The following is a 21,699-nucleotide window of genomic DNA, read 5'->3' as shown; positions in this document are numbered from 1 at the left end:
TTTTTTTCCCTTTTTGTGGATTTTTTTTTATTGGAGAAATCAATAAAACACACATACACATACACACAATTTTAAAATCATTTTGTTGTATATACCTTAATCTTTTTTCTAGATTAATGTGCTTTGTTTTTAAGGCCTTCTCATGTAAGAAGTAAGCTAAGTAAGACATCTTTACTCTTACTCTCAGATTCCCAATTACAAGTGAACATGAATATAATATTCTTAACTTAAATTCTCTTAAAATATTTTTAATATATATAAGACGTATTATTCAAATGACTTGTGTTGTTTTATAGAACTCTGTAGTTATGTTGTGTATTTTATAGATTTTGCCTTTTTTTAATAGTATTACAAAAAATCAGGAAATCTAACCAATGTGGCTTTATCACTTTAAAAAATTAGAAGGTTGGGGCACCTGGGTGGCTCAGTCGGTTAAGCACCTGTCTTCAGTTCTGCTCATGGTCCTGGGGTCCTGGCATCAAGCCCCACATCCAGCCCCACATCAGGCTCCCTGCTCAGCAGGAAGCCTGCTTCTCCCTCTCCCTCTGCCCCTCCCCCCGTTCATGCAAGCGCGCTCTCTCTCTCTCTAACAAATAAATAAAACCTTTAAAAAAAACCAAAGAGCTTTTTAAATATTTTCATTAAAGTTCAGATCTCAGTTTCTTCCTTGGCTCATCAGTAAACCTGAACTTTGTCACTTCCCTGGAGTTACTTGTTTTCATAAGGATGTATACCAACTTTCTCACCTGTGATAAGCGCAAATGGGATTTGGGGAGGACACTCAGATCAGGTGCATAACTAAATGCAGTAGCCCAGTAGCCGTCTTTGGCTCCTTGTTAGAATGAGGGAATGCACCTGGGGGATTTCCAGAGCACTCAAAAAACTTGGCTTTGGAGGGTAGCATTAACCAGGTCCCTTGGGCAACACTGGAGTTTCCAGCCCATGCCAGTAAGAGCAGCCCACTGCAACTGTAACAATGCATCTGAACGTGGGGCTCCGAGGAGCCAGGGTGCCCAAATACCAAGAAAGACTCACGAGAGTAGAACAAGCTTGGACATGGTGCTTCACTGCCAGCCTTGTCTATTCCCTTATGGAGGGAGGAGGGGCTAGGCTTAGCAAACTCCCCCACCCCCACCTCTCTCCTCCATCTGGGGACTTCCAGGCCACTTCTTGTCCCCAGCACTCGGGGAAGTGAAAGCATCCCAGTGGGGCACTGTTTGGAAGTCCCTGACCACAGCAGCTGCCCTAAGGTTGGAAAACCATTCAACCCTAAGAGCCACGGAGGCCACAATTTGTCCACTCCAGTGAGGGTCTTAGCTGGAGAGTGGGGAGGAGAGGAGGTAAAGTTCTGGCCTGCCATGTTTGCGCTCCAGCAGCAAAGGAGCCTTTCTTATCAGCCGGAAATCTGTACTCCACCCCCCAACCATTTTTTTTTTGAATAACAGATTTAACAGGTTTATTGAGCTATAATTCACATACTACAAAATTCACTTTAAGTGTACAATTCAGAAGTTTTTCGCATATCCTAAGGTGTACAACTATCACAAGTTTTAGAACATTTCATCCACCCAAAAGATACCCAAATCCATTAGCTGTCAACTTTTCATTCCTCCCTCCTCCTGGAAACAAATTTACTTTCTACTTCTATGAATTTGCCTATTCTGGACATTTCATAAAAGCAGAATCATATAATATATGTTCTTTGGGGATAGGCTTTTTTCACATACCATAATGCTTCAAGGTTCATCTATGTTGTAACATGTATTGGTACTTCACTCCTTTTTATTGATGAATAATACTCCATTGTGTGAATACACGTTTTGCTCATCAATCATCAGTTGATGAACATTTAGGATGTTTCCACTTTTTGGCTTTATGAATAATGCTAAGAACCTTCAAGTGCAAGTTTCTGTGTGAACATGCACTTTAAATTCTCCTGCATAAAAACCTAGGAGTGGAATTGCCGGGTCAGGCAGTTAACTATGTTTAACATTTTGAGAAACTGACAAACTGTTCTTCAAAGTTTTCAAAATTTTACAACCCCACCAGAATGTATGAGAGATCCAGTTACTCCATATCCTCAACATTTGTTAATGTCTTTTTTATTTCAGCCATCCCAGGGAATGTGAAGTGGTATCTCGTTATGGTTTTATGTTTCCCTAATGGCTAATGACATTGCACATCTTTGCATGCACTTATTGGTCATTTGTATATCTTCTTTGGAGAAATGACTATTTGACTCCTTTGTGTATTTTCTTAATGGGTTATTTGTCTTTTTCTTGTAGAGTTGTAAGAGTTCTTTATATGTTCTGGATATAAATACCTGATGAGATATAGAACTTGCAAATATTTTTCCCAGTCCATGAGTTGTCTTCTCATTTTCTTGATGGACACCTTCAAGCATAAAAGTTTTTAATTTTGATAAGTCCAATTTATCTGTTTTTTTTCTTTTGTCATTTGAGCTTTTGGTGTCATATCTAAGAAACCACTGTCTAATCCAAAAGTCATGAAGATTTATAACTACAGTTTCTTCTGAGAGTTTTATACTTTAAGGTCTTACATTTAGGTCTATGATTCATCTTGAATTAATTCCTGTATATGGTCTGAAGTAGGAATCAAAATTCATTCTTTTGTATGTGTTATCTAGTTATTCCAGTGCCATTTGGTGAAAAGACTTCTTTCCCTGTGGAACTGTTTTGGCACTCTTGTCAAAAATCAAATTAGGGCTGATAAGTGTAAGATTTTATTTCTGGACTCTCAATTCTATTCCATTAATGTATATGTCTAGACACACCAGTAAACCTACTGCCTTGATTATTGCAGCTTTGTTGTAAACATCAAAACAAAAAGTGCAAGTTCTCCAATGTTATGGAATGAATTGCATCCCCCTAAAGTTGATAGGTGAAGCCCTAAACCCCCAATGTGACTATAATTGGATATAGGAAACTTAAGGAGAAAATTAAGGTTAATGAGGTTGCTACGGACTGAACTGTGTCCCCTCAAAATTCGTATGTTGAAACTCTAACTCCAAAAAAAAAGAAAGACAGAAAGAAACCCTAACTCCCAATGTGATGGTGTTTGGAGATGGGTTCTTTGGGAGATAATTAGCTTTAGATGAGGTAAATGCGGGTGGGACTCTCATGATGGGATTAATGCCCTTATAAGAAGACACCAGAGTCTGCTTGCTCTGGCTCTGGCTCTCTCTTTCCTTCCCGGCTGTGTCAGAACACAATGAGAAGGCCAGGAAGTGTTCTCACCAGAACCCAACCAAAGCTGCCATCCCCATCGCAAACTTCCAGCCTCTAGAACTATGAGGAAATAAATTTCTGTAGTTTAAGCCTCCCAGTCTTCAGCATTTTGTTATTGCAGCCTGAGTTAAGACAGAGTTGTGAGGGTGGAGCCCTACCCTAATAGGACTGGTATTCATATAAGAGGAAGAGATACCAAGAGTGTGCATGAACAGAGGGAAAGCCATGTGAGGACACAGTGAAAAGGCTGCAAGCCAACAAGAGGGGGTCTCACCAGATACTCACCCTGCCTATTCCATGATCTGGGACTTTCAGCCTCCAGAAGCATGAGAAAATAAATTTATGTTGTTTAAGCCATCCAGTCTCTAGTATTTTGTTATGGCAGCCCTAACAGACTAATTAATCCAATTTTGTTCTTCTTTTTCAAGACTGTTTTGACTATTCTGGGTACCTTGCATTTCCACATGAATTTTAGGATCTGCTTTTCAATTTCTTAAAAAAAAAAAAAATTCCAGTTGGGATTTTGATAGGGATCTGCAGATCAATCTGGGGAGTATTGCCATCTTAACAATATCAAGTCTTCTGATCCATGAGCATGAGATTTTTTTTCACTTGTCTTCTTTAATTTCTTTTAACAATATTTAGTAGCTTTCAGTGTTCATCTTAAAGTTCCTTTGTTAAATTTATTCCCAAGTATTTTATTATTTTTGATGTTATTGTAAGTGAACTATTTAATTTTTGTTCATTTTGAGTGTATAAAATATAATTGATTTTTGTATTTTGATCATATATTCTGCAACTTGCTGAACTTATTAGTTCTAATGGGTTTCTACAGACTTTCTTAGAATTTTACATATATAAAACCATATCACCTGCCAGTGGAGATAGTTATATTTCTTCATTTTTAATCTGGATGTCTTTTACTTCTTTTTCTTGCCTATTTTCCCCAGCTAGAACCTTCAATACAATATTGAATAGAAATGGCAAGAAAGGACATCCTTGTCTTGTTCCCGACCTAAGGTGGGGAAGCATTAGTCTCTTGCCATTATGTTAGCTGTGAGCTTTATCAAGTCAAAGAAATTCCCTGGTAGTCCCACTTTTTGTTTTTGTTTTTATCATGAAAGGATGTTGGATATTGTCACATGTTTTTTCTGTATTGACTGAGATGATCATGTGGTTTTTGTCCTTTATTCTACTAATATAGTGTATTACATTGACTGATTTTCATATGTTCAGTCAACCTTGTATAAATCCTACCTAGTCATGGCATATAATTGTTTTTATATGTTGCTAGATTTGATTTGCTAAATTGGTTTGGTTTTGTTGAGGACTTTTATGTCTATATTCATAAACAAAATGAACACAGACACAGTGAACATAAATATTGTCCTGTAGGTTTCTTGTGATGTTCTTTGTCTGGACTTGGTTATCAAAGTAATATTGGCCTCATAGACTGAGTTGCAAAGTGTTCTCTCCTCTTCTATTTTTTGAAATACTTTGTGAAGGATTGATGTTAATTCTACAGTAAACACTTGGCAGAATTCACCAATGAAGCCATCTGGGCCTGAGTTTTTCTTTGTGGATAGATTTTTTATTGCTAATTCAATCTCTTTCCTTGTTATAGGTTTATTCAGATTTTTTATTCCTACTTGAGTCAGTTGCAATGGTTTATGACTTTTTAGTCACAATTGTCCATTTCACTTAGGTTAACTAATTTGTTGGCATACGATGTCCATAGTATGAACCCTTTTCATTTTGTAAGGTCAGTAGTAATGTTGTCAGTTTCACTTCTGAATTTAATAATTTTAAGCTTTTTTTCCTGGTCAGTCTAGTTAAATTTTATTGATCTTTTCAAAGAAAGAACTTTTTGTTCTGTTGCTTGTCTTTCTATTCTCTATTTCATTCATTCTCTTCCAATCTTTAGCATATCCTTGTTCCTATTTGCTTTAAGTTTAGTTTGTTTCCCTTGCCCTAATTTCTTAAGGTGGAAAGTTAGGTTATTGATTTGAGATCATTCCTTTTCTTAATATGGGTATTTATAGTTATAAAATCCCCTCTAAGCATTGCTTTAACTGCACCTCATGAGTTTTGGTATGTTGTGTTTCTGTTTTCATTTAACTCGAAGTATGTTCTAACTTCTCTTGTGATTTCTTCTTTCACTCATTGGTTATTCAGGAATGTTTTGTTTAATATCCACTTTTTATGAATTTCCCAAATTTCTGTTACTGATTTCTAATGTCATTCACTGTAGTCCATTGTATTATTTCAATCCTCTTGAATTTATTAAGGTTTCTTTTATGACCTAGCATATGGTCTGTCTGGAGATTGTTCCATGTGTACTTGAGAAAGATGTATATTCTGCTTTGAGTGTCCCATAGATGTCTTTTAGTTCTAGTTTATAGTTTTGTTCAAACCTTCTATCTCCTTGTTGATCTCTGTGGTTGTTCCATCCATCATTGAAAGTGGGGTATTGAAATCTCCAGCTATTATTGTTGAATTATCTATTTCCCCCTTCAGTTCTGCTAGTTTTGTTTCATGTAATTTAGGGCTCTGTTATTAGGTGCATATACGTTTATAATTGTTATAAATTCCAGATGGATTGACCCTTTTATTATTATAAAATATCATTCCTTGCCTCTATTAACCTTTGTCTTAAAGTCTATTTTGTCTGATACTACTGCAGTCACTTCAGCTGTCTTTTGGTTACTATTTGTATGGTATACTTTTTCCATCTGTTTGTATCTTTAAATCTAACCTGTTTCATATAGACAGCATATAGTTGGATCATGTGTTTTTGTTTTTTTTCATTCTTTCTGCCTACCTCTGCCTTCTGATTGAAGTGCTTAATCTATTTATGTTTAATGATTTAATGTAATGTCTGCCATTTTGCTATTTGTTTTCTATGTATCTACATCTTCCATTACTGCCTTCTTATATGTTAAATAGATAGTTCTAGTGTAACATTTTAACTCCCTTGATGTTTCTTTTACCATATTTTTAAAGTTATTTTCTTGGTGGTTACCCTGGGAATTGCAGTAGTCCCCCCTTATCCATAGGTTCACTTTCCCCAGTTTCAGTTCCCACAGTCAACTACAGTCAGGAAGCAGACTGTCCTCCTTCTGACATACCATCAGAATGTCGGTAAGTAGCCTAACAATATGTCACAATGCCTGTCATTCACCTCACTTCATTTCATCATGCAGTCATTTTACCATCTCATATCATCACAAGAAGAAGATGAGTATAGTACAATAAGATATTTTGAGAGAGAGAGATACCACGTTCACATAAGTTTTATTACAATATATTGTTATAATTATTCTATTTTATTATTAGTTATTTTTATTAATCTTTTACTGTGCCTCATTTATAAATTAAATTTATCATAGGTATGGATGTATAGGAAAAAACATAGCATCTATATTGAGTTCAGTACTATTTGCAGTTTCAGGCATCCACTATGGGTCTTGGACCATATTCCCTGCAGATAAAGGGGTCGAGACTTACTGTAAAATTAACATCTTAACATAACTATGGATTCTGTTTTGCTTCAAGTTTCATCTTAGAATTTGAATAATCTAGTCAAAATTAACTCCAGAAAAAAAAAAACTCCAGAAAAATTCAACTCACAAACACTGGGAGCTTGATATTATAAGAAGCACCTGCCTCTGGTATGAACACTTACCTTTTCTAATAGTACATTCTGCCACAACCTAAAGATACTGAGGTAACTTCTCTCTCTGGCACCAAAAGATGTAAAGAAAAACTGCAAAGAAAAATAGTAAGATAATTTTAGTGTCATTAAAAAAAAAGTCGGGGTGGGGGAGAGTATCTATCATGAAGATCTGTTGGCACTTGCTATGGTTAAAGCAAACTAGTAGGACACCATTCCCTACTTCATATATTATTTTTGTTTCGCTCTTTGCTACAATAAAAGAAAAACAGGTAATTGGTGCATGAACAAGGTGTCTTTAAAAACTATCTTACAGGGGCACCTGGGTGGCTCAGCCTGTTAAGTCTGATCTCAGGGTTGTGAGATAGAACCCCACATTGTGGAGCCTGCTTAGATTCTCTCCTTCTCCCTCCGCCCCCCTCAACATACACTCACATGCTCTCTCTCTCTCAAATAAAATAAATAAATAAAATCTTTAAAAACTTTATCTTACAGCAAATACAATTTTATCAATATTTACTCAGAAAAGAAGCTTAAATAGGTAAATATTTATGTGCATATAATTTATTGCAATCATCTTAAAAACTTATGAAAAAAATTAAAATTTTATTTATTCTGAACTTTCCAAAGAGACTTGATTTGGTGACCATCTGAGCCAAGTATACATAAAGAATAAAAGAAATATAAGCGGGGGCACCTAGGTGGCTCAGTCACTTAAATGACCGACTCTTGGTTTGGGCTCAGGTCATGATCTCATGGGTCATGAGATGGAGCCCGCTTGGGGCTCCGTGCTCAGCAGGGAATCTGCTTGAAGATTCTTTCTGACCCTCCCCCTACTCATGCACGCACTCTCTCTCTAAAAATAAATAAATGAATAAATCTTTAAAAAATTCAAGTGGATTTCAGAGATCAATTTATTTTAAGGATCTTAATTTCAAATCATATCATCTTTCATAGTCTTCTAAAAAAATCCAGAAATGCTTAATTTCTACTAATTATAGATATAAAACACCCATGTTAAAATTTAACTTTGCTTTGAATGCTATGGAAAAAAAATAGCATGTTTCAATCTATAATTCTATGTTTGCTTTTAGCCCTATCTCTTCCTCTGCATTTAACTGATTTTGCAAAGTCACGTTTTAAAATAGGCTTTTATGAGAAAATCTGACAAGTGACAGCACTAAATACAGTCTCTCAGTGTATCATCTCTTCCGACCCCATAGTTAGTGACTTTTCATGATTGAGTAGTTATTTTTAGGGATGAGAAAGCTCAGTTATATGTTTGATTTGCTAAATAAAATGTCAAACAAATATTATTTTGGATATTTACGCTTTTCATAGAAAGATTTTAAAGTGCTATTTTCCAATTAATAAATTGAAATGTTGCTATGTAATACTCTCCGTAAAGCAAAACTTTTCATAACAAGGATATATCGAAGAGATTTTCCAAATGGAATTATATATATAACATCTGGCCTAATGATGACTAATTACTATCCTCCATTTCCTTTTCTTAGACCAAACTGTTTTGCTTTCTTATATTATAATAATCTTACAACCTTTCGTTCAGATATATAGATAAGTAAAATCTCCTAGTCTATCTAGTCCCCACTTCTTAAACTAAATTACTTATCAATTCTATCCACTCTTGTATACAATCTACCACTTAGTTCTATGACTTTGGGTCACTTTTCTTTTCCTTAGTTTCCTCATCTGAGAAAAACGGGAATAATTATAGTAACAAATTTTTGTGAGAATTAAATGAGAAAATATCTATAAAGAACTTAAAACAGTGTTAGAACAAGTATGTTCAGCAAATGTTAAGTTGTTATCATTATTAAAATTAAAATGCTTGACCCTGAAATGTCACTATATACAGTATATACTATATATACTGTGAGAAACAGTCACACATTGGGCTTAAGAAGGCATGGTCAGGCTGTTCACTGCAGCAGTGTTAATAATAACAAAATATTGGAAATGAACCATGGTAAATTCATTCGATGAAATATTATACAGCATATGAATAAACAGAAATAGCTCCATCTAGATGTGCTAAGCTGTGACTCCAAGAGATATTAAGTTCTTTTTTTTATTAAAGATTTTTATTTATTTTTTGACAAAGAAAGAGACAGCGAGAGAGGGAACACAAGCAGGGGGAGTGGGAGAGGGAGAAGCAGGCTTCCTGCGGAGCAGGGAGCCCGATGCGGGGCTCGATCCCAGGACCCTGGGATCATGACCTGAGCCGAAGGCAGATGCTTAATGACTGAGCCACCCAGGCGCCCCTATTAAGTTCTTCTTAAGAAAGAACTGAAAAACAACATGTATAAAATAGCATTTACTTCAAAAACAAATCAAAACTATATGTGTGTGTGTATATATATATATATATACACATATATGTGTATACACACATACTTGTGTGTCTATATACATATAGACATATACATATATGTATATAGACACGTGTGTGTATATACATATAGACACACAAAGATATATATACGTGTGTGTGTGTGTGTCTATAAACACACAAAGGAAAAAGTCTGAAAAGATACATACCAAACTGATAATAGTGTTTGCATCTAGAAAAGCAATGGGATTAGGGATTATAGGCATGGAAGGAAGATGTTAGTTTAAGAATTGTTTGATGATTTTGTTACGGAATGCAATATATTCATGTATTGATTGTAAAATTAAGAATATGATTTTTAGCTCTTCTTCCCTTCCTGAACAGTTCAGCCATAAAGCTGTTGGTGGAACAGAGAAAGTAGGCATCCACACTAGAGGTGAGGGTAGGGAGAAGGAGCTGCAGTAGCCCAAAACAACGTCAAAACCAGAAAAGTCGAGGAGGTTGTCACGTAGGATTAACATATGTGGAGTGTCAGATCCCAAGTAGGTAAGAAGGGCCTCCATGGAACATGGTGTTAGAACAAGAACAGGGTAAGGGGCATGAGTCAGAGCTTACAGAGGGTGACAGTGTAAAGGGGTAGCCTGGCATGGGTATCAGAACCCAAGCATGGTGAAGAATGTGACCACAAATGGTGGCAGCCTACAAAAGCATGTTAGAGCTAGAGCGGGTGAGGGTGACATAGTGTGATGGAGTCCATGAGGGTGATTTTGTGCTGGGGAGTCAAAGCCTGAAAGGGTGAGGGGGGCAACCACACACAGTGACAAACTGTCATAGAATATTAAGCACAAGCAGGGAATGGAGGGCATCCTTTTAGATGAGTGACCTGGCACAGGGTAAAGTAAAGGCAGGAAAGGTGTTTAGTATGGGATATCAGCTTAAGCAGAGTGAGGAAAGCTTTCACATGGTGAGAGCATCTGTGTCGTGACGGGATGGGCAGCAGCCTGACATGAAGTGTCAGAAACCAAGTCAGGTAAAAGGGCATCCATAAGGGGGGGTGGGGCGCCTCGGGGGCACAGGTGACTGAGCATCTGACTCTTGGTTTCAGCTCAGGTCATGATGTCAAGGTCATGAGATCAAGTCCCATGTCAGGCTCTGTGCTCAGCACAGAGTCTACTTAAGACTCTCTTTCTCAAATAAATAAATAAATAAATCTTTTTTTAAGGAAAGAGGGGGCATCCATGTGGGGAAGGAGTGGCAAAGGAGAGGAAGATTGGTTACGTAGAGGCCAACTGATCAAGTAGGTAAATATACTGAGGATAATAGGAACCTGGTTTCTCACAGTCAGGGAAGGGAGTTACAAATAGGAAAGGGAGAAAACAAAAATGAACTCTGTGGTCTTTGATAGGAATTAGAGATATTAGGGTAAATTCATGGTTTATGACAGGTAAGTAGACAGACATTGATGTGCAAGTGGGTATATATGTGTATGTATTATATAATTATATATATATTACATATACCCTTATTCTGACCACTTAGAGGGCTTGGAAATAGTGACACCCCAATAGCAATGAACACACTGGCTTCTAATATCAGTCTCCCCTTAAAAGAAATCAGAACTCTTTGGAGAAATGACTGATTCCAGGGGTGACGCAGGGAAAGCCTGTAATATGCCAAAAATCAAGGAAATGCTCAAATAGTGCTGAGAATAGTCAGAAGGACACTGACAGCCTCACATTGGCCAAATTTGGGACAATTTGAGCATCAAAATAAATAATGATGGGACGCCTGGGTGACTCAGTCAGTTAAGCGTCTGCCTTCAGCTCAAGTCATGATCCTGGGGTCCTAAGATCAAGCCCCGCATCAAGTCCCACATCGGGCTCCTTGCAAGGAGCCTGCTTGTGCACAAATGTGCTCTCTCTCTCTCTCTCTCTCTGACAAATAAATAAATAAAATCTTTAAAATAAATAAATAAATATATAAATAAATAATGATAGTAATGGATTGGAACTCATTGAATAAAACTATGAGGGCATACTGATTAAAGTAAGTGAATGCATAAATTTAAAGTCTGATAAGTAATCATATATTTACATAGTTTCAAAGTAGCTTGCCACAAAGTATTATTACAAAGGAAAATGAACTAACTTTACAGTAAAGTCTTGCAAACATCATCTTAATCAGGTGATCCAAGTGAGTATCACCAGTAATGGTAGAAATTGAAATCATGGGTCATCTGATGGGATGCAATGGAAAGAACAGAGCATCACTTTCATGTCATTTCTGCCAAAATTGCATAACCCAAGTTTAATTACAAGGAAATATCAGACAAACACAACTGAGGGATATCTTACAAAATAACTTACCCGTAATCTTTAAAAATGTCAAGGGCACAAAAGTCAAAAAAAGACTAAGGGACTATTCCAGAATAAGGATATTAAAGAGCATGACAACTAAATGTAATTATGTATTTCTAAACTATGTCTATTTGCTATAAAGGATATTATTGGAATAATGGGGGAATTGAGGAAGGTCTGAGGACTGAACTGCGGTAATGCTCAATGTTAACTTCTTGATTTTGATGGTTAGGTTGTGCTTATGCAGGAGAATGTCTTTGTTGGAAATACACACTAGAATATCTGGAGCGGTATCTGGAGTGATGAGGCTTCAGAGTGACAACTTACTCTCAAATAGTTCAGAGGAGAAAGTTTTTTGTACTGTACTGGGAAGCATTCTGTAAGGATAAGATTATTTAAAAATAAAAATAAAATGTAAAGTACATTTGAAAGAAACTACAAGATTTAAAAGTATCATTACAATGATTCAATGTTATAATAATGTTTCTCTCCCCTGCTTCTCTTTCCTTTCTCCTTTTTTTCTTTCACTGCTTCCCTTCATTCCTTCTGTGCTTCCTATCTCCTTCCTCCCTTCCCTCTCATTCCCTTCCATACTTGCCTTCTTTTCCTTCCTTCTTTCCTTTTCTTTGTCAGCATTATGCTTCTAATGTCACACACAGAGCCCTAATCAATCTTCCAGGTGGGTTCAGAAAGATTCTTCATATATCCCCACTAAAAAATGGCAGATATTGTAGTAACTGCCATCCTAAAAAAAAGTATTATAGTGATAATGTGTTTACTTATATGCTGTCCAAATCTCTGTTCACCAGAACCATTTGTTTTTATTAGTTGCTACTGTGCAAGTATCATTGACTAAACAATATCATGGGTTTATTAGGGTATTCAGAAATAATGATGTTTTACCAAAGCTTACCCTACCTACCTCTTACAGAAGAAGTGAAAAATATGGGAGAAAGTTCTCTGTGAACTATAAAGCACAAAAAATGTTAGCAGATTTAATTAAAAAAAAAAAAAAACAGATTACATGATTACATGTTAAAAAAAATGTTAGCAGTCATTTAATTAGAAATAAGTATTTATACAGAAATCTAGTATTAAATACAATATATCTCTGTTACAAATTCCTAACTCCAAGAAGAATTACCAACACTGATGAATCAGTATGATGCAGATTTTCTCCACATTATATAACAAAGCAAAGGTAGAAAAGTCTTTCACCTTTTCACCCTCTGTAACAATCTGGATAGCATTTGGGATGAGTCGAGCAGTTTTCTCCTTAGTCATGAAGGTTATGCTCTTTAATGCAATACAAATCTAAGCACACAAAAGAATGAAAAATTATTAAATGGATTTTTCAGAAACATGTACAGCACAAAATACCAAGTATTACATCAATCTAATCCAGAATATTCTGTTGAAAAACCTGAAGGAATTAATAATAATAAGCAAATGCTTGCATTCTCTGAGAAAAACAGGGTAAGCAGTCAGACATTCTCCCCCATCAATAATTTCCTCCACAGCTCTTATCTCTAAGTTTAGGATAGAGTGTGAAAAGACATGTGGGTGTTCGTGTTCCATATTAACACATACACACACAAACAAAATTCAGACAGTCTGTCACATAAGACATGATTTTGGCAGTCAAATGGATGTATGTTCAAGCTTTTTTCAACCTGAAATCTCTTTCTCCAACTGTATTAAATATGTACAAATGGAGCTCGATGTATTAAGAAAATAGATCACACACTTCTACAATATACATATTGTATATATATCGATTACATGTATATACAAGTATTATATACAAATATACATAAATTTACTTTGGAATCTAAAGTATATTGTTTTTAGGAGGACTGTATATATTTCTATCTACGCAATTATTTGTATCAACAAATCAAATCCAAATACGTCTTACTGTAGTTTCCCATCTGAAGATGTTGCTATAGAAACACAGCCAGTTTTCTGAAAGATAGAGACGTCCCTGAAGCAAAATGTCCCTCTGAAGAGCACAAGCATAATCTAGATACACAAGAATAAGGAACAATTTATTCACAAAAATCTGGCAACTTTATAATCTTATCCTACTTTAACACATGAAAAGTCATCACTCTTTGTTCATTAGTTTGTTCATTCAATCACTCACTCATTCAGATACTTTGGGCACCATACACCAGATATTTTGCTGGAAACTAGCGTTACCAAACATGGACCTTGCCCTCATAGAACATTCTAGAAGGGAAGGAATACAATAAACAAACAAATACAAAAATAAGTATAATGATCAAAGTGTAGAGAAAGTCTGAGAGACTATAACAAAGAGGACACAGGTATGAGGGGACTGGGCAGGGAAAGAGTATATCAGAAAAAGTTCTCCAGAAAAAGTAGTCTTTAAACTGAGAACTAAAGGTCAATAAATGGTCAGCTGGACCATGAGGAAAGAGCATGTGCAAAGCCCCGTGGTAGAAAAAAAAGCACATTTAAGCAACTATACAAAGAACTCTGGGCTAGAGAAGCTGGAGAAACTAGATATGTAAGGTTCACAGGCTATGGTAGACTGTGAACTTTACAAGAAGCCATTGATGAGTTGTTTTGTTTTGTTTTGTTTGCCATTGATGAGTTTTAAGTGGAAGGGGCATGATCAGATGTATATATATATATTTTTTAAGATTTTATTTATTTATTTGACAGAGAGACCCAGCCAGAGAGGGAACACAAGCAGGGGGAGTGGGAGAGGGAGAAGCAGGCTTCCTGCAGAGCAGGGAGCCCGATGCGGGGCTCGATCCCAGGACCCTGGGATCATGACCTGAGCCGACGGCAGATGCTTAATGACTGAGCCACCCAGGTGCCCCCAGATGTATATTATTAAAGACTACTTTTTTCACACTGTGAGAATGGATTCATATAAATGAATTGGAAGTCCAGGGGAAAATTGATGGTGGCTCAGACCAAGAAATGACAGTATTAAGGGAAAGAAGTAGTTAGATTCAGAGATATTTAAGAGGTAGCACTGATGGGAGATTGGTGATTAGGTAGACACTGGAAAAGGGTGAGGAAAGGGACAATAATTACTCCAAAAATTTTACACATTTTAAGTTAGTTTCAAAGTTGATCCTCTCTGCCTCAGCACTAAAATCCAGTTCTGGTAAATGCCACTAACTTAAGTTAATACCATGATTTAGATTGGCTCTTTGGCTAATGTAAATAGTATGGCTAAATTATCAATAATTCAAGATATAAAGGGCTACTGTTGATGGGGTTTGGGAATATAGGTGAGGTTCGGTGGGGTGAGTTCTAGAGCCCACAACCAAGAAAGAATTCTTGAGACATCTTTGGTACAAAATGGTGGTTTATGAAAGCACAGGGACAAGACCCAGTGGGCAGAAAGAGCTGCTGTACTGGGTGTCAGGGGTGGCTGACAATATACTCAGGAGTTGGGGGAAGTAAGGAAAAGGGAGGTTTCAAAAGAACTTTCATATGCTAAAGAGGACCGATCTACAAGATACCTACAAGATACCAGAGGCCATCACATTGTCAAGTTAAGGTTGTTTTCCCTCCTAGCAAGATATTAACATTAAGACAGTTGGGACAGCGGGGAGCCTGCTTCTCCCTCTGCTGCTCCCCCTGCTTGTGCTTTTTCTCTCTCTATCTGTCAAATAAATAATAAAATCTTAAAAAAAGAAAAAAAGACAGTTGGGAGAATCCTGGAAAAATGTCACACATGTTCCACCCAGGAGTGGGGGGAGGAGGGAGGTTGCAGGGTGTCAGCTTATGCTTTGTCTTCAGCTTGCCTTATGCTCCCTCATCACTGTGAGGAGATGTAGTTTAACTGATAAATTTAAAAACTATATAAAGTGATTAGCAATTTAGGAAAACATCGTTGAGGTATAAACCTAAAAATACTTAAATTTAATCATGCTAAATTTGTAAGCAAATACTAAAAATTGAGCAAAGTAATTCAGTCTTTCAAAATGTTTCCTTCAGCAAAACAAAACTGAGATGCCCCAAACAAAAATCCTAGTAAATAATTAAGTAGATTAAGTTACTCATTACTAGTATGCATCTCTAAAACAGGGATTGGGCTCAAGGTCACCTTGGGGTGTCCTGAAATTTTTATCTAAGCCACTGAAACATTTTATTAATTTAGTGCTTCTCGCATTTCAGATCAGAAATACTTGGCAGTGGGCGCCTGGGTGGCTCAGTTGGTTAAGCGACTGCCTTCGGCTCAGGTCATGATCCTGGAGTCCCGGGATCGAGTCCCGCATGGGGCTCCCTGCTCAGCAGGGAGTCTGCTTCTCCCTCTGACCCTCCCCCACCTCATGTGCTCTCTCTCTCTCTCTCAAATAAATAAATAAAATCTTTTAAAAAAAAAGAAATACTTGGCAGACTTATTAAAACACAGATTTCTAGGCCCCTCCCAGAGTTTCTGATTAAACAAGTCTGGAGCAGGGTAGAGAGTTTCAAGTCTAACATGATCCCAGGTAACACCAACATCGCTAGCCTGTGGACCGCACCATGAGAACCAGGGCACTATTTTACATTAAACTATGTTCAAAGCCATAGCAACCAACCGGATTATTTTAACTGAAGGCTATTTGATATAGATTGATGGACTTTTTTCAGTGGTTTAAAAAAGGGTTTCCCTGGGGCACCTGGCTGGCTCAGTCAGTTAAGCGTCTGACTCTTGATTTCGGCTCAGGTCATAGTCTCAGGGTGGTGGGATGGAACCCCATGTCCTGCTCCACACTCAGCAAGAAGATTCTCTCTCTCCCTCTTCCTCTGCTCCTCGCCCCCACCTCTAGGATGGATAAATAAATCTTTTTTTTTTTTTAAAGGGAGGGTTGGAGTCCCAAAACAGATATATTTTATTGGAATAAACTTATACCTCAATAAATTTTTTTTATAAAATGGCTTTCTAGCAATATGGTCCATGCAGGAAATGAAAAAAAAATTTTAAGCCAGATTTTCCTTTTTTTTTTACTCCCAATTTCTCTACTGTTAAGTAAACATGTAATTATCATTTCAGAAGGCAATATTCTACCTAATTTGAGTCAAATAACAATCTGATTCCTCTAGAATGGAATAAGGAAATGTTTATCAAAAATCGTTTTATGGATTTTATAACTTTATAATTAGTGACTAGAAAGTTAGAATAAAATTAAGTAAATTAACCAAGCAATATAGATCACTTTGATGTGTGTGTTAACATCAACTAACTAGCTATTACATAATCAATTTTGAAACAATTATTCAATTGTTTCAATTCTAATTCTTAAAGATTTATTTTATTAACTATAACATAACAAAGGTTACAGTGGAAATATGTTATGGAAATACAGATGGAGTGAATCAGCACCATATACTTCTAGAGTAAGATTGCACAATAAATAAACAAGATGTCCTATTTACAGTTTTATCAAAGAATTTAGACATCATCTATCCATAAAGGAGATAACAGTGAATTAAAAGAATGGGTTTTTAAACAATCATGTCAGGAAACACACATCCCAAAGTATTCTTTTCTAGCAGCAATCATCTTTGGGAGCCCAATAATGCTAACATTGCTTTAAAAAATACTCTCCGGAACAACATTTTTAGGATTGCTTTCAGATTTAATATTTAAGTTATAAAAGAAATCATTCTCCTTATTTATTTATTTTTTTTATTTTTTAGAGAGAGAGCAAGCGGGGAGAGGCAGAGGGAGAAGAAAGAGAATCTCCACACTGGGTGTGGAGCCTGAGGTGGGGCTTGATCCCACAACCCCGAGACCATGACCTGAGCTGAAATCAAGAGTTGGACACCCAACCAACTGAGCCACCCAGTTCCCCAACCATTCTCCTTTTTTATACTTTACATTTTTTGTGTTGTTTGCTTTTTATTTGAGACAACTGTAAAGGTAAATACAAATTGAAAAAGAAAAAAATTAATTTTCCCTGGTGCAAAATGGGAAAAAAAGACTCCCTCTTCACTTCTTTGATTATTTTCTGTAGAAAATTTGTAAATTCTTTTTTTCTTGCTGCTTTGAGATATACGTGAATCTTTTTATTTTTTATTTTTATTTATTTTTTTAAAGATTTTATTTGACAGAGAGAGACACAGGGAGAGAGGGAACACAAGCAGGGGGAGTGGGAAAGGGAGAAGCAGGCTTCCTGCCAAGCAGGGAGCCTGATGAGGGACTCGATCCCAGGACCCTCCTGGGATCGTGACCTGAGCCGAAGGCAGACGCTTAACGACTGAGCCACCCAGGTGCCCCTATGTGAATCTTTTTAAAAGCAAAATAAGCCCTTGCCGGTTTTAGAACCCAGGAATGTTTTCTCAAGGACCTAGTAGCCATCTCTTTGAAATGTAAACATCAAGAGAGATAGTACCCTTATCTCCCAGTTTCTGTGATAGGGTAGGAGCTCACCATCGGCCGGCATCTTGATACAAGTTGCAAAACTAACTCCTGTCATAAAGATATGAGTTTATTTTTCCTTTGCATAAAGTCAGTTAGCTAACACAGAGAGTAGCCCCAATTATCAGGTGAATTTATGATGAAATGTATGTGATAAATAGTACTATAAAGTCCTCTTACTTGAGGACTAGTTATCATTTATCTTTAGAACATGTGTAAAGGGTTGCATCTGTTTGGTTATTTAAAAGGGCGAGATTTCTTTCCGTCTTTCTTCACAATCTCTTTTACAGATTACCCGTGATGCACATCCCATTCCAGTTGAATGCTTATTCAATAATAAAAACTGTTTTCTTTCTTTTCTACTTTTGTGGAGTTTTCAGGATGGGTAGGATATTTTCTTTTTAATTATATTTCCCCAACATAACATTTTCTTTGGCCAAGATTAAGCAAGAAAAAAAGAAGGCACAAATGAACATTAGAAGTGAAAAGGCAGACTCCAGCTAAAGCAGATGTTTAGAAATATTCTAGGTATAGTAGGTTGTCCTAATCAGGAATTCACCCTTGGGATAGGTCAGCTAACAATTTAATTAGGACTACACTCCTTCAGGGGCTACTATAAGCCCTTCTGTTACCTTTATTACTGTTTAACAACAAATGTTTGGCTAATCAGCATAGACACATTAGAAAAGGGTTTTCATTAGTGAAATTAGTGGCTTGTTTATCAGTATATTGGATGCTACACATGGGGTCACACTGGTGAAATCAGTTGTATAAATATACATGGATTGGTTAAAATCTTTTAGAGATCCTCTTCATCATCATTATTATATGCACAGAGAATAAGAACCTATTAAGCCTTCAAGCATTTATATCAATATAGACTCATGGATATTTATTTTATTCTTCAGGTTATAATCCAATATTGTCATTATTTTATTGCTCAAATTATTCTGTCTTTGACCACTGGGAGTTCTTTCAAGTTGGCTCCTTTTTTTTTTTTTTTTTAAGCACTTCGTTACTTTCTGGCACTGTAAGACTGTATGATACTCCACAGTCACTCATCTTGTATTTTCATTGTCCCAGCCCCAGAGCTCTCATTCCTTTCATTGGGGAATGGTATTTAGAGACCAATATCTGGGTCCTGGACATGCTCACTGATACTGGGATATCACTGTTTCTAGTCCCTAGCAACAGACACAGGTAGGGAATAGATGTATATATGCTAATCCACCCTTGAGTGCAATTATGTCACTCATTTGTAATACAGTTAGATTCTTTTTTTACCAATGGCATTGCAACCTGGGATCTCCTGATATCCTGATTGATTTAATTTTTATACAATAAAGTTACCTCTGTACAGATTTAACATGCAATTATGTAACTACCACCATAGTACCATATAGAATCACTGTAAAAATTCCCTTGTGAAACCACTCTCCCCTCCCAGTGCCCACAGATCTGTCTTCCATCCTTATATATTTGCATTTTTAGAATGTCATATAAATGGAATCATAAAATATGTAACCTTTGCAGTTTTGCTTTTTTCAATCACTGACCTCTACCTCAGAAACCAATAATACATTATATGTTAATTAATTGAATTTAAATTTTAAAAAATGAAAAAAATAAATGAAAGGGGCCATCATTACAGATCCAATAAAAAGTAAAAGGATAATAAAGGAATCATATGGACAAAAAAAAAAGGAAAATGTATTGAAGATTCATCCATGTTGCTGTGCATATTAATAGCTTGTTCCTTCTTACCGCTAAATAGTATACCATTGTATAGATGTACCATAGTTTGTTTATTCATTCACCAGTTGAATGACATCTTGGTTATTCCCAATTGTTAATAAAGATGTTACAAACAATCATGTACAGGACTTTTGTGAACATAAGTTTACAGTTCACTTGAGAAAATAACTAGGATTAGTAGGTCATATGATTAGGTGTATGTTTGACTTTACAAGAAACTGCCAACTTGCCATCCAAAGCAGCTGCACCAGTTTGCATTCCCACCACTAATGGATGAGAGTCCTATAGCTTTGTATCCTCATCATCATTTGGTGTTGTCAGTTGTTTTGTTGTTGTTTTTAATTTTAGCAATTCTCATTAGCATGTAGTTTACTTGTACTTTAAGGTGCATTTCCCTATAATAATTGATGTTGAGCATTTTTTATATGCTTATTTGTCATCCATATATATCTTTGGTAAAGTGCCTATTTACCTGTTTTTTAAAGTGGGTTGTGTTTTTCTTATTGACTTTCAAGAATAGCTTTATTCTGGGCGCCTGGGTGGCTCAGTCAGTTAAGCGACTGCCTTTGGCTCAGGTCATGATCCCAGGGTATTCTGGGCGCCTGGGTGGCTCAGTCGGTTAAGCGACTGCCTTTGGCTCAGGTCATGATCCCAGGGTCCTGGGATCGAGTCCCGCATCGGGCTCCCTGCTCTGCGGGGAGCCTGCTTCTCCCTCTCCCACTCCCCCTGCTTGTGTTCCCTCTCTCGCTGTCTCTCTCTGTCAAATAAATAAATAAAATCTTTAAAAAAAAAAAAAGAATAGCTTTATTCTAAAGACAAGGGTTTTTTTTAAATCAGATATGGGATTATCAACTATTTTCTCTCAGTCTGTAGCTTGGTAAAATTATACATGGTTTTAGTTTTTTACTTTGTAAAAGTCTGCATTTTCCAAATTTTATACAATGAACAGGTTTATTATATCAGTGAGAGAAAACTATAAAATGTAAATTTTTGAAAGCGAATTTACACACTGAAAAATACCTAGAAAGTTATCCAAACAATTTTAACCAAAATTATATGTAGGTGTTAGGATTACTGATAATTTTCAATTTTTTTCTTTATATTTTTCTGTATAGCTTTAATGTTTTATAATGAGTATATATCACTGTATCATCAGATTCTTTCAAGATGGCAATGACAAGTATGATAAATTTTATAAAGGTTTCCATGAAAAGTATTTAATTTCAAGTGACAAACTGGCAAGAAACATTTGCAACACACATGAAAAAAGATCTAATTTTTTAAACATCTAACAAGCTACTACAAATTAAGAAAAAGACAAACAACCACCAGAAAAATGGGCAAAGTTTTTGAAGAGAAATGTTCACAGGAAAAGAAATACAAATGGTTTATAGACATATGAATAGATGTTCAATCTCCTTTATAATTAAAGAAATGCATATTTAAACAATGATTAAGTACCATTTCTACCTACCAAATTTTACTAAAGCAAAGGTCCTGAGGTGTGGCAAAACAGGTACTTACATACACTGTTAATGAAAATGCAAATTGGTACAGCCTTTTTGGAGGGTAACTTGGCAATAATAAACTTTTTAAATGCTCCTTACCTTTTTGCCACAATTCCACTTCATAAAATTTTTTATCCTACAATATGTGTGCACATATGTGCCAAAACAAATGTAAAAGTTTCAGTGCAACATTATCAGAAATAGTAAAAGACAAGAAGCAATCAAAATGTCCATCAATAAAGGATTTGTTAAATAAATTATGGTACAAAGTTCATTTAATTGAATACCAGGCAGGCATTAAAAGAATGAAGTGGATCCTTAAGTAATGCTAATAAAAAGAGCTCAAAACAAGGTTCAAAGAGTAAGCACAGTATGTTCCCATTTAAATTCTGTTAGGAATATACGTATATG

General features: G+C 36.1%; 1 protein-coding gene across 3 annotated transcripts in view; it reads right to left on the bottom strand.

The window, feature by feature from the left end:
- The window catches only part of GRAMD1C (GRAM domain containing 1C), an 86,779-nt gene that overhangs the window by 44,251 nt on the left and 20,829 nt on the right, over nt 1-21,699 (bottom strand). For all 3 annotated transcript variants that reach the window (XM_032406563.1, XM_032406564.1, XM_032406565.1), the window contains 3 exons: nt 13,550-13,653; nt 12,850-12,945; nt 6,934-7,014 (listed from right to left, as the gene is read on the bottom strand). In XM_032406563.1, coding sequence (XP_032262454.1) covers nt 6,934-7,014; nt 12,850-12,945; nt 13,550-13,653 — 281 coding nt within the window. The remainder of the gene's footprint in view (nt 1-6,933; nt 7,015-12,849; nt 12,946-13,549; nt 13,654-21,699) is intronic.

The sequence above is a fragment of the Phoca vitulina genome, unplaced genomic scaffold, assembly GCF_004348235.1.
Source record: "Phoca vitulina isolate PV1807 unplaced genomic scaffold, GSC_HSeal_1.0 scaffold8, whole genome shotgun sequence".
Taxonomy (NCBI): domain Eukaryota; kingdom Metazoa; phylum Chordata; class Mammalia; order Carnivora; family Phocidae; genus Phoca; species Phoca vitulina.
The sequence above is the reverse complement of the archived record's forward strand: the minus strand, read 5'-3'. Positions and strand labels throughout refer to the sequence as shown.